We start from the raw sequence: 13351 nt of genomic DNA, 5'->3' as shown, positions 1-13351 counted from the left end.
AGACAACAACTGCAGACAGCCGAAGGGTGCAGCATGCTGCTTCTTTTAAATGTGAAACCTGTGCCTAACTTCTATCTCCATCATATGAGGGATTAGAAGTACTAGGAAAATACAAAGCATAGAGGTACTTTTTTACCAAGCTATTTAGAGCATTCTTTACAAGCTTAAGATTTGCTGGGACCCCAAGAACTCCAATAGACAAAAGCTTTCTATGAAAGTAGTTGGACCCGGATACCTTGGTTGCCTATTTAGCATATGCCAGAACTTCGGGCATGAGCAGGAATGAAAATGGACCACTTTTGGAGGGGCAGGTTCTGTGTCCCCACCATGACTCAGGAAGACTGGAGAAGTAGTCCATTTCTGCTGCAGCCTTCGGGCTGGCCCCCGCTTGCCCCCTGCTCCCGCAGCACTTCTGCTTTTGAAATGTAGCAAGAGCCCCACTTTTTTCAAAGGTGGAAGTGCCGCCACTTCCCCACTGTGCCCCCCTGCCTCCTCCATGGAGACAGTGCTGGGGGAACTGGCATTTAAGCCAGCTCCCCCAGCACCAGCTCCTGCTTCCCCCCCTTGCTGCCTCTCTCTGACAGAGGCAGCAAGGGGGGGAGGAAAAAGACTAGTCAAGTCAACTATCCAATAAACATATGCTTATCACATAGTTGGCTAGTCGCTTACATCCCTAATATGTATATGTTTGTTCTCGTAAGGTCAGGATTCAGAATTGCAGAAGGAATCTGCAATGTACATGAAAGGTAGTTACATAGTTTTATAACTTGAGAAATGTTCATCTTTGAATAATACAATCATCTATGTAGAGAGAAACATGTTGAAAAGTGATTTTAAACCAGTGTACACACAAATTCTCCAGTTCAATCTGAATGGTCACAATGAATGGTCTCTCAAGAAGTTAGGAACTTCAGTTTAAGGTGGCATTGAAGCGGTAGACTTCTGGAATCACAACTCACTGCCCAAGGGAACTTCAAAGAAAGAGACAGCAAGGCATGTATTTGTGATAAATCTTGGTGCTGACCAGTAGGTGTGGTCTTCAGGTGCCAGCCAAAGATATCGTTCTAAATTTCTCCTCCTGATCCAGTGCTCTGAGCTTGTACAAACTGACATGCTGAAGCTGTGGGACTTATTTTATTTAGTTATGTAGGAAGCCCTCTGACTAGTTTCTTTTTCAGAAATCTGAGGTGGACTGACCAAGGTCCAATCCATCCCTTATATGAAATAGAGGTGCTGTCATCAGAATTATATCTAACTACTCATAGGTCTGAAGTGAAACACCTGCTTACACTTAGGCAATATTCAATTTTATGTGATCCTTTCTTGTTAAAAGGATCAAAGGTACAAAGCAACAAAGCATTTATGCATGAGATTAAAGAGTGCTTAAATCCAATTCAATTCCATAGGCATTAAACACATTAAGTGTTTTGCTGCATAGAGGTCTGAGGCATTTGTTTACAAAAGTACTCACAAAATGCTGCACTGACTTAGCAAATGGATGAGTAAGGAAGCAGGTTCAATTTTGTGTCTATCAGCCTTGACAATTACACTAAAAAGAACTGAGATCTTCATGGCTAATTCTAAAAACAATCATCTTCAGAAAAGGCTGAAAGTGGTTTTGTAACACTGCTTACTTTGCACAAGCAGCCGCAAGTTAAATGATGGATTTTACTCTGGCGCTCAGCATCCTTAAGTAGTGAGACTGTATTTTATTAAATGAACCAATTTAAAATGAGTGTGTAATTAAACTCCATGGTACTAAATTGTACATGAACTATAATCACTTATTAAAATGGGTGCTCATTTTATTACTGTGTAATAAGCATTTATATGGAACACAATTACAGTTATTAGTAGTTGGTGTCATAACACCTTGTATCAACCCAAACTATACAAAATAGTTAAGAAAATCAAATATAAAAATTATGGTAAAAGGTCAGATAAGCTCACAAGAGCAACACCATTATTGATAGAATTAGTAGTATTGCCTATTAAGATTGCTTGCCTCTTCCCATTATAAGATGCTGTTTTCAATAGCTTATAACTTTGCCAAACTAATAAACTGAGTTATTTTGCAAAGTTTCAGCCAGTGGTGTAGCAAAGGGGGATGGGGAGGGTGCCATGCTAGGGGGGTGTCAATTTAGTCACCGTCCACTCCTCTTGTCATCCCTTGACTTGTCTGCTCCTCCTCTGCCCGCCGCTGCTGGCTGGAGCCTCCTCCACTTCTCTCCACCCCCAGACCGACCCTCCTCCGTCTCCGCCAGCGGGTTAGTGTGTGCAGAGGCCCAGCCCCAAACTGGCAGGGGTGGAGAAAGATGCGGTACAAGCTCCGCCCCACCTCCCAGGGTCGGGCTCAGCTGTGCACCAGGTTGGGGCCCCGCCATGCAGCAGCGGCAAGGGGTGGGTGGGTGGGTGGGTGTGTGTGTGTGTGTGTGTGTGTGTGTGTGTGTGTGTGCGCGTGCAAATGTTGCCTTTGCCCCCAGGAGCATACCACGCTCGCTACACCTCTGGTTTCAGCTAAAATGGTTCAACTCTTTCTAAGAACATCCAGGACCAGATGGCATTCATCCAAGGGTTCTAAAAGAACTCAAATGGGAAATTGCTGAGCTATTATCTGTGGTTTGTAATCTATCCTTTAAATCGGCTTCCGAACTAATGACTGGAAAGTAGCCAATGTGACACCAATATTTAAAAAGGGCTCTAGAAGCAATCCTGTCAATTACAGACCGGTAAGTCTAACTTCAGTACCGGGCAAATTAGTCGAAACAATAGTAAAGAATAAAATTGTGAGGCATGTAGAAGAACATAATTTGTTGGACAAAAGTCAGCATGGTTTCTGTAAAGGGAAATCATGTCTTACTAATCTATTAGAGTTCTTTGAAGGGGTTAACAAACATGCGGACAAGGGGATCCAGTACATATAGTATACTTAAGATATTCAGAAAGCCTTTGACAAGGTCCCACATCAAAGGCTCTTGTGTAAATTACATTGCCATGGGATAAGAGGGAAAGTCCTTTCTTGGATCCAGAACTGGTTAAAAGACAGGAAGCAAACGGTAGGAATAAATGGTAAATTTTCAGAATGGAGAGGGGTAACTAGTGGTGTACCCCAGGGGTCAGTCCTGGGACCAATCCTTTTCAACTTATTCATAAATGATCTGGAGAAAGGGCTAAGCAGTGATGTGGTAAAGTTTGCGGATGATACCAAACTGTTTAGGATAGTCAAGACAGAAGCAGACTGTGAGGCTCTCCAAAAAGATCTCGTCAAACTGAGTGATTGGGCAACAAAATGACAAATGAAATTTAATGTGGATAAATGTAAAGTAATGCACATCGGGAAAAATAACCCAAACTATACGTACAGTATGATGGGGGCTAATTTGGCTACGACAAATCAGGAAAGAGATCTTGGAGTTATTGTGGATAGTTCTCTGAAAACTTCCACACAGTGTGCAGCGGCGGTCAAAAAGGCAAATAGGATGCTAGGAATTATTAAGAAAGGGATAGAAAATAAGACACAGAATATCTTACTGCCCTTGTATAAAACTATGGTACGCCCACATCTTGAATACTGTGTACAGATGTGGTCTCCTCACCTCAAAAAAGATATTTTGGCCTTGGAAAGGGTTCAGAAAATGGGAACTAAAATGATTAGGGGTTTGGAACGGGTCCCATATGAGGAGAGGTTAAAGCGACTGGGACTTTTCAGTTTAGAAAAGAGAAGACTGAGGGGGGATATGATAGAGGTATATAAAATCATGAGTGGTGTGGAGAGGGTGGATAAAGAAAAGTTATTTATTAGTTCCCATAATAGAAGAACTAGAGGACACCAAATGAATTTAATGGGTAGCAGGTTTAAAACTAATAAAAGAAAGTTCTTCTTCACACAGCATGTAGTCAACCTATGGAACTCCTTGCCAGAGGAGGCTGTGAAGGCTAGGACTATAACAGAGTTTAAAGAGAAGCTAGATAATTTCATGGAGGTTAGGTCCATAAAAGGCAGGAGACGAATCGCTTGATCATTGTCTTCGGTCCACCCTCTCTGGGGCACTTGGTGCTTGCCACTGTCGGCAGACAGGCTACTGGGCTAGGTGGACCTTTGGTCTGACCCAGTATGGCTGTTCTTATGTTCTTATGTAAGTCAATAATTAAACACACAGTTCTGAGCTATAATATTAGGCCTACCTTACAGATTATTAAAAATATTTACAAACAGTGAATTTACTCAAAATAAAATATTTATTTAGACTAAACTTGCAGCATTACCTCTTGCTTACATTCAGATCAGATGACCAAGCACAGTAATTTGATGCAAAATTCTACCAGGTAACAGATTTTCCAACATGATGTTTTCGCTTAAAAAGCAGCAACTGGGTGAAAAAAACATAGCAGCTATTTCCCAGAGACCTTTTCTTCAGGATGAGTAAGCAAACATATTACAACCATAGCTTTAAAAATCAGGCACCCAAAGATTTGCCTGTAGGTAACACATATTAAAGTAAATATCTATTTTCATCTGCAAAAGTGGTGTACAAACAACAACTAAGTTTCATAATACACACCTGTGAGGTAGGATAGATTATCCCCATTTTACAGCTACAAATGAGTCAGACAGATTACCTGTTTAGCCCAAAGACAAAGAAGACCTGTCAGAGCTGGGAGTATTCAAGACTTCCAGTTCTGTGCTCAAACCATTTAATTCTTGAGGATAATACAATATTACTGAGATTGTTTCAGAAAACCACATTACTTTAGTAGATGCAGCAAAAATAATTAAAATAGTATTAGTATTACAACTTTCTTTTTGCTACAACAGCACAGCTACATGAGCATGGGGCCTGGTTTCCCAAGCTGTTCCTTACCTAGTAAGTGAACTCCCCTTTACTTATGAGACATTCTTTTATGCTATTTTCGTGTCTTTTGGCTTGCTGATATACATGCCATTTAAAGACCTGAAACCAAATTCTGCACTATTTTACCTAGTCAATGGGATGCTTCAGTGCAACTATTTGTTCCAAGATTATTAAAGTGTGAGCCAGTTATCAAAAAGCCTCCACCACTGAAAAGAAAACCATACATCTGACTTTATATCTAGCCCAGTTATAGTATCTGGGTACAGAAATGCATAATTATAGTTGAGATCTGTAGAGGATTTCAACACTATTCCCTTGACAAAAGGCATATTTATATACAAAACTATTTTGCCAACAATTAACAAACAATCAGACAAAAATGTGGTGAGGTTTTTTGATTTTGTAAGTGGCTGATACTACAAAGTGAATAGTTTCCAACGCCCCCTGAGAGCTGATCGATGCAACTGATGCAAAGTACAAGACTCTAAGTCCAGCTCTGTTCTATTTTTTGGAGAAGAAACTGGAAAGAGCAAGGCTGATGCTTGTTCCTAGCATCCCACAAACACTTATTCCAAATCATATGCCAGAATAGGCCCCAGCCATTTCTCAACCTCAGCCACTGGCATATTTTTTCTCTGTGCATAATCTTCAACCTGCAAAGAAACAATAGGAGAAAGATTATAATACACTGATTAGCAAGTCTGCATGATTCAATGTTTCTGAAATATTCAGAAACACCTATTTCAACTATTCAATCAGTTTATTTGTAGCTCAACTATATCATGGAATTGAAATTACCTGATCCTTACATATTTTACCAACAGCGAAGTATTTGGATTTGGGGTTGGAGAAGTAGAGACCTGAAACTGCAGAGGCAGGTGTCATTGCTAGTGATTCAGTTAACTGAATACCTGTAAGAAAAAATATAATTTTGGTTAGTAACAGGCCTAAGTTCTGAAGACATCTTGTTTGGCAACTGAAAATTCTGTGACAGCATTTGGCAAATTCAAAAATGCAGATTTAATGAACTAAACAGGGTAATTAATAATAGTTCAATATTCCTAGTATTATTTTTATTTAAACAAATGTATTTTCCTCTGGCACTACATTTTCCATTTGCAATATGCTGCTGATTTTTGTATCAGCAATGCAGATCTACAATATAGAAGTTGTTAGAAACAAACTAGACATTTTGGCATCTGGGAAGGGAGTATTAGGGGTTTTGGGAATATAACAAGGTAGTTTGGGATTGTGTGATTAGCAGTGAGATAACTGACATTTGAATCACCAACAGAAGAGGACAAGGGCAGTTCACACTTTCTAAGAGGTCTAATTTGAGGCTCTATACAGACTGACATACATATAACTGCATTGGTCTACACTGTTGTTCACCTTTCGAAAGTTTGCTTGCAACCATTAGGATATTAGAAATGTGTTTTTTAAAATGCAAACTAGATTCTACTACAAATTTACTAACACACAGGAGCACATCCAACTGATCATGTTCCATTAAAAAAAAAACCCTCCTTGCCTAAAGGGGAGGGGAGGACCAACTACAATGGTTTTGATTTTTGTTTTTATGCAGCTTTGCATTGGCTACTTTGTCACAAGAGTTTTAATTCCTTATTCAGGTCAAAGGGGATATAAAAAAGATTGCAGGTACCTGTTGCCTCTTCAATGTTAGCAAGTTTCCACATGGTGAGTTTTTCAGTGTGGTCTGGCTGACTTGGGTACCCAGGTGCTGGACGAATTCCATCATATCTAATCCTGCGCAAGTCTGAAATATCCAGCTGTTCATTGTTGCAATAAGCCCAGAATTCTTTTCGGACCTTTTCATGGAGCTCCTCTGCAAATGCCTGGGAACAAGTGTAAATATTCTTTTAATTTGTAGAGACTGACAATTAAACTAATTTAGTCCAGGCCAAAAATGACAGTCAGATTTCATTTATTTCTTTTAGGGACTCTCAGAATGGGTAAATAAGCATCAGACAAGCAAACTGATTCTACTAAAACATGAACACAAAGCATTTCTTTCACCAATTCTATTTTTTTGCGGGTGTTTGACAAGCCTGTGTACCGGAGGTGGTGAAGTGGCTGGTAATAGGATGACAATACATTTTGTTAGCTAGAAGTAGTGACACGATGTACAGTGCCAAGCTGTGTAGAAGATGGTTAGACCTTGCCTACACTAGGCATTTGCCCTGGTTTCAGCCATGACAGATAAGCCAGCACCATCACAACCTTCTAGTACAGACACACAAAGTTGCTACTTGTGTCAGACGAGCTTAGCTCTTTTGGAAACTGGAGGAATTCAACTTCTGCAAATTTCAGCCTTCCTTGTTTACATTAGAAATTTTGCATCAGAATCTGGCACACGACTGAAATCAATACAAACACCCACTGAAGAGAAGATCTTAGACATACTGGGTGAAATTCTCTTCACACACATTCAGTGGCAAATAATTTAATTTCAGATTTCATGAGCAGCATGCACTGTGAAATACAACACCTGCTTTTATCCAAGAAGGTAAAGAATTGACTTTCACATGAGCCCAACAAAGAGTCAGAGCAAGGTACAAGCAGCCATGCAATCAATAAAATGTGTTACCTCTGCTATCCGGTCTCCCAGTGCTTTCACCATTATGCTATTGTAGTCATCACACTGTTTCTCATATTGCTTGCACAGATTGTCTACCCCAAAGCAGGCCACAGCAAACAGGCCTAAATAGTCACAAACACCAGAGTCTAAGGGGGCTATGAAGTCTGAGAGGCAGTGATATGGGTCTGTGCAGGCAGAGTCCTTTTCGGCCTAAAAATAAAAACAAAAGAAAGAAAAAGTTGCATCAAACAAGAAAAGTCCTTTAAAAAAAGAAACAAACTCATGACTCAGGCAGACCTAGAAATGGTCCTAACTTGACAGGAGAAATCCTGTTATTTTTAAACCACAAGGACTTCTAGATTCCTGTTAAGATCAAGGAGGCAAGTATTATATGCCAGGCCTTTCCATCTATCAATCAGAGGGGGAAAAACCTCTCCTTTCAGTTCTGTACAGCGGTTCTACAAATCAAATACTGGTATTTTCTACCTTATCTGAACGTTGTGCACATAAAGCAAGAACAAGATACTGGAAAAAAGAAATGTCAGGCAGATCTGAGAAAAAATTTATCTTGATTTTGCAACAAATTATTAATCATTTGTTCAGTGGACTAAGCATTAGAAAATAAAGACCAATATAACACTGGCCATTAGGAGATGAAGCCGGTAAGTTGAGAGGCCTTTTCCATCTTTAAGACAGAAGATTTCACATTAGTTACCACAATAAGAACTGTTGGGACCTGATCCTGTAAGCTGCAGAGAGCCATGACCTACTATCATTCTAAATAGGACTTCCCAGGTGCTCAACGTTTCAGAGGGTTCTGGGCCTGGTCACTTCAAACAATTCATTTTGTGTACCAATCCAGCTGGATTATTAAACACTATTTTCAAAGTTGCACATACACCATGTACCCCTCACAACTGAAAGAATGAAAAGTGAACATAAGTGTTATGGGGAAAGGAAACAGCTTCTCAAAAATCCAAGAGAGAAATCAGAGTAGGAGGAAGACAACTGAATATAGGAAGTCACATTCATCATGAAGGGTGCCAGTGAGACTTTTCCAAGTGAAGTTTACACAGAGGCCTAGCATCAGACAGGGTATCACGAGATGACTGTTCCTTCGTAGATTGTTCTCTCAGATTATAGCTAAGTTCATTTTCAGCATGAACTTTATACTACAAATAACTTTATACTAGATAAGCAAATACTCCATCTTCCTACCTGTTGCCTTAAGCCGTAAAATGTAGCTATTGGTTCTGCAGACTGCAATGCCTCTTCCGTTGTGTATAAATGAATGTCATCTTGAACACTCTGCGCTGGCCAGAACCCAACCAGGCCCTTGGCTTGCAATTTCTTTTGCCGAATCAAAGTTTTTAGTAGGTTTTGAGCATCATTATAAACTCTTTTGGCTTCTTCTCCTATAAAAAAAAAAAGATAACTTTAATCAACTTTCCATCCCTCCCTACCTACTTTTTTACAAAATAAACAAGACTTTCTGGATAATCCTCCTATTTCCTCAGTCCTCTTTCTTAGGCCTGGTCTACACTGGGCATTTAGGTTGAGCTCAACCCCATGAGGTCTATTTTCTAAACAATGAGTCCACGCTACCAAGCCCATTCTGTTGACTTTACGGGCCATTAAAGTCAATTTCTGAACTCTTGCTTTCACGAGGAGTAGCCCCTAAATTTGATCTTGGATGGTTGACTTTCCGATAGTGCAGATGTACGTTGCTGTAAAGTCGACATTCTTGACCTCCAGGCGGTGTCCTACAGTGCCCCGCAGTGACCACTCTGGCCACAACTTTGAAGTCTACTGCTCTCCAGGTGAACAAGAAAAACCCTGGAAAAATTTGAATTTAATTTCCTATGTAGCTAGTATGGTGAGCAGTCCTCAGAGCAGGCAGCACACCTGACCAGCACACTTGACTATGAATTCCATGAGTTCAAGTTCCATGAGCTCTATGAGTTCCCAGGGTCGCAGACAAGCACCAGCATGGAGAAAAACCTGGACCTCATTGCTGTGTGGGGAAGAGGAATTTCTTTTCATAAAACTACGAACCAACAAAAGAAAAACTGATATCTATGCCAAGATTGCAAAAGGCATGAAAGAGAAAGGATATGCCAGGGACTCCCAGCTGTGCTGAGTGAAAATAAAGGAGCTGAAGCAGTCATACCAAAAGACAAAGGAAGCAAATGGATGGTTTGGAGCATCATTGTAAACATGCCACTTCTATGAGCAGCTGCATGCCATCCTGGGGACGGGAGGGTGGGGGAAGCAAGAAGGGGATGACCCAACTAGCTTCCCTAGCCAGCCCACGGATTCCACCCAAGACACTCCTCTGGCAATCTTGGGAAGCAGCATGGAGTACAGCATGGATGAGGGGGAGGAGAATGATTAGCAGGTAAGTGGGGCATCGGATGTCACTGACAGCCAGGACCTTTTTATAACTTTGGAAACAATCCCATCCTCCCATGATGTCTCCCCCAGCCCTGCTAACTGTCCAACTGACACAAATTCACAGGTGAAAATGGACTAGGGAAGAGATAATCAAGGAGCAAATGCAATCCGCCAACTTGGAGAGGGAGCATCAAAGTGTGTGGAGGAATGTACTGCTGGAGGAGATGCAAGGAGAGCGTGCAGGGAACGGGAAGTGAGGCACCAGGAAAAAGTGTTGTCGTCCATGGTGGATGTGATGGACCGCATGGCGGCTTTCCAGAACTCCTTCTTAGACAGGGCAATTGACACACACATCCTCCCGTCTTATTCTTTTATTCTTGCATTTCGTGTTGGAGGAAAGCAATTCGCAAACTTCCATGAAAGTGGCCTTATTCTTGCGAAAGTTTTGCAGCCACTGCGGATTGTCCTATCACAATGCAGTCCCACTAGTCTGTGCTTGTCTGACAGCACCAGAACAGGTGTCCCACTGTGTCCAGAGGATCGAATGCCAGTGGCACTTGAAATTCGCTCAGCTCAAGTGCTTTGCAGAAGAGTGTGTGTTCATGGCTCCTGAGATTCTCTCATATTCCGGCAGACCTTGGAGACACTCTGGACATACTCCAGCATTAGATGCACTAAGGTTAATATCGTCATCATAATAATGGGATCCAGGATGGGTTTCATGCTCATGCTCCTATGGCGTCTGCGCAGATAACCAACAAGAGAAAAAAGGGCATGAAAAGACTGTTTGCCATTGGTCTGAAGCAGGAGGGGAGGGTGGAAATGAGTGCATTATGGGCCACTTGATGTCATGTACCCAGAACTCTCCACTACACAGTTTTGCTCCTAGCATGCATTGGGAGCATAACCCAAAATGCAAAGGGGTGCAGGTACTGTCCAGCCACAGTGCATCACTCTCAAAGACAACAGTAGCCACCCGACTGGGGACGCGCTACTTCGAACTACATCAAATTCTTATGCACAGTGGGGACAAGCACCTTCGACTTTACAAAAGCAGGTGCTAAAAATAGCCCTTAATAATTTCAACCTCATCTCTCAGTGTAGACATGGCCTGATTGGTTACCACAGTAGATTTTTTTATTGTTGCTAACAGAGTTACTGTATTAGAATTCGGCAGGCTGAAACAAGGTGAAGCAAAATAAGTGATATGGACAAACTATACATGAATGTACCTAAATACACCAGAAATATTGTGGTTGGGATCCTCTTACTCTCAAATGCATGACAAAATCTGTGCTGTAAACCATTACTAGTAAACATGCCATTAAGTAGGCTGCTTTAGAAGAGTGAACCACGTATCTTGTTTATCCAAAAAACACAAGACCACATAAAAATCCTTATTTTGATAGTATCTACTTTTTAGTTCCCAATTTCACTGGACACATTTACAAACTCTCGTACTGTATATTAAAAACGTCATGTATTATGTCACATCCCAAATTATCTAGCTTCCCCATATAGTTGGAGTCCTGTGTGGATACAAAATTTGTATCTGCTTCCAATCTTCAAACTTGGTCCACCAATAACCACAGCCACAGATAAAAGAGCCAGTATCTACAGATTTAAAGGGTTCTAAATATAGCACAGAAGAAAGAACACTAATTTTTAGTTGTTTGGATATGCTTGCAGCTTTATTGCATTTGTTTCAATGATATTTTAAAAGTACTTTTCAGATTATACAAATGGAAGTTGAGGCCTTCTAGTAATGTTGTTCAACAATAAATACATAGATATATCATTCCTATTATCAAAATGTTCTCTACTCTTTTGACATACCAGTGAACTCTTTATAGTTGGGGCCTAAACATTTCTCACCTAGTATTAATTATTGATCTTTTGTGCTAACATCTCATTAAAATATTTTCTGATTCAATCAAAGATGCCGCCCTGTACTTGTGTGCAATCAGAATATATAATTGTAAATAACTGAACTGCCTTCATCACCTTCATGCAAGGAATTCTATTTCAATACTCACCCACTGCTTTATCGTTAAAAATTTTAGGAAACCCTCTGTTGGGATATTTGCCTCGCAGTTGCCAGACATCAAAAAAAGGCTTCCAGTCAATGTATTCCATCAGCCTCTCCAGATCATAATTTTCAAAAACTTGAGTGCCAAAGAATTTAGGTTTAACTGTAGGAGTTTAAAGAAGTCTGTCATTAGCGAAATACTACGTATTGCTGAATCTTTTATATATACACTCCATAGCAAGTAAACACAATTCATCACCACCATTTATGACTTTGTTTTCTCCTTCACTATGCTTTTGAACCCTTATCAATATCTGCACACCACAACCAAGTATTTAAAAGTTGTCATCCTTTATAAAAGACTGTTACGATAAATTAAGTATTGTATCACTATTATCTGATAAACTAGTTTTGCATTAGTTTTGACACGAAATTTAAAATTCCTTTATCAGTTCATCCAACTCAATACTGATTGGTATTTAACTGTGCTAGACTCTTGAAGTTACCTTGTTTATCAGAGACTTAGAATAGGTCAGAACTGGGTAGATGCATGGACTACTCTCCACTAAATGCCTTCTATATTGATGTTTTTAGATCCAACTTTTCTACACAGACATAGCCCAATTCACTAGAGTTGTGTGCTGTAGAATTCCACATGAAAGTTAGTCTGAAAGCTAGAAGAGCTTTACCACACATCCATGTACATCCGCAATAGGGGATCCTTGTTATGATACAACTACTAGTCCAGCACTTGCTTCCCTCCCACCTTATTTGCTACTTCAGTAGAGACCTTCATAATGATTAAGTTATTGGAAACTGAGTGCTGCATTTCAGCCTTGGGAAAGTAGGCACTATTGAATGCACACCAAAGGAGGTTGTGGAATCCTTGTCAGGAATGGTCTAGTTATTATTTAGTCTTGTCTTGAGTGCACGGGACTGGACTAGATGAACAGAGCTTACTTCCAGTCCTACATTTCTCTGATTTGATTACATGTATTATCATGGATCTATTTTAAAATAAAGTACAACACTCACTTTCGGGCAACGTTTAAAATATTTAAATAGCCATGTTTTTCTGAAACTGGAAATCAGAAGAAACAAAAATAAATATAATGGGGCCAAACTAGGGGAAAAGAACATTTAATTTTAGGTGACTGATCTCCCATTTGTGCAACCACTCCTCAAATTCAACAGATACCAATTTATTTGCAAGTCATGATACTCCCTGTGAGAGGAGATCCAGTGTGGTTATGCAATACAGTACTCAGTATCCAATTAAAAATGCAAACTGACCTGGTTTACAGTCTGACAGCCAGTCATTATGGAAACCTTTTCTCCTGGCTTGCTCTAATGACAAATACCTTCTTTCCTGTATGGAAATAAACGGTATATTTATATAACCTCTCCGCTTTGAACAAAGTAATTTCAATGGCCTCGTTACAGCCTGAAATAATGTTGCTGATATGTCTGACAGTT

At 40.2% G+C, this 13351-nt stretch overlaps 1 protein-coding gene across 2 annotated transcripts in view; it reads right to left on the bottom strand.

The window, feature by feature from the left end:
• Nucleotides 1-3839: 3839 nt before the first annotated feature.
• MTR (5-methyltetrahydrofolate-homocysteine methyltransferase) overlaps nt 3840-13351 on the bottom strand; it is a 78704-nt gene continuing 69192 nt past the window's right edge. The window contains exons 26-32 of one of the 2 annotated variants that reach the window (XM_075924814.2): nt 13169-13244; nt 11883-12038; nt 8671-8867; nt 7462-7662; nt 6517-6709; nt 5652-5764; nt 3840-5506 (exon numbers count right to left, since the gene is read on the bottom strand). In XM_075924814.2, coding sequence (XP_075780929.2) covers nt 5420-5506; nt 5652-5764; nt 6517-6709; nt 7462-7662; nt 8671-8867; nt 11883-12038; nt 13169-13244 — 1023 coding nt within the window. In that variant the 3' untranslated portion in view covers nt 3840-5419. The remainder of the gene's footprint in view (nt 5507-5651; nt 5765-6516; nt 6710-7461; nt 7663-8670; nt 8868-11882; nt 12039-13168; nt 13245-13351) is intronic. The other variant, XM_075924813.2, reaches the window with a different exon arrangement.

The sequence above is a fragment of the Pelodiscus sinensis genome, chromosome 3 (assembly GCF_052426305.1).
Source record: "Pelodiscus sinensis isolate ZL-2025 chromosome 3, ASM5242630v1, whole genome shotgun sequence".
In the NCBI taxonomy this organism is placed as follows: domain Eukaryota; kingdom Metazoa; phylum Chordata; order Testudines; family Trionychidae; genus Pelodiscus; species Pelodiscus sinensis.
The sequence above is the reverse complement of the archived record's forward strand: the minus strand, read 5'-3'. Positions and strand labels throughout refer to the sequence as shown.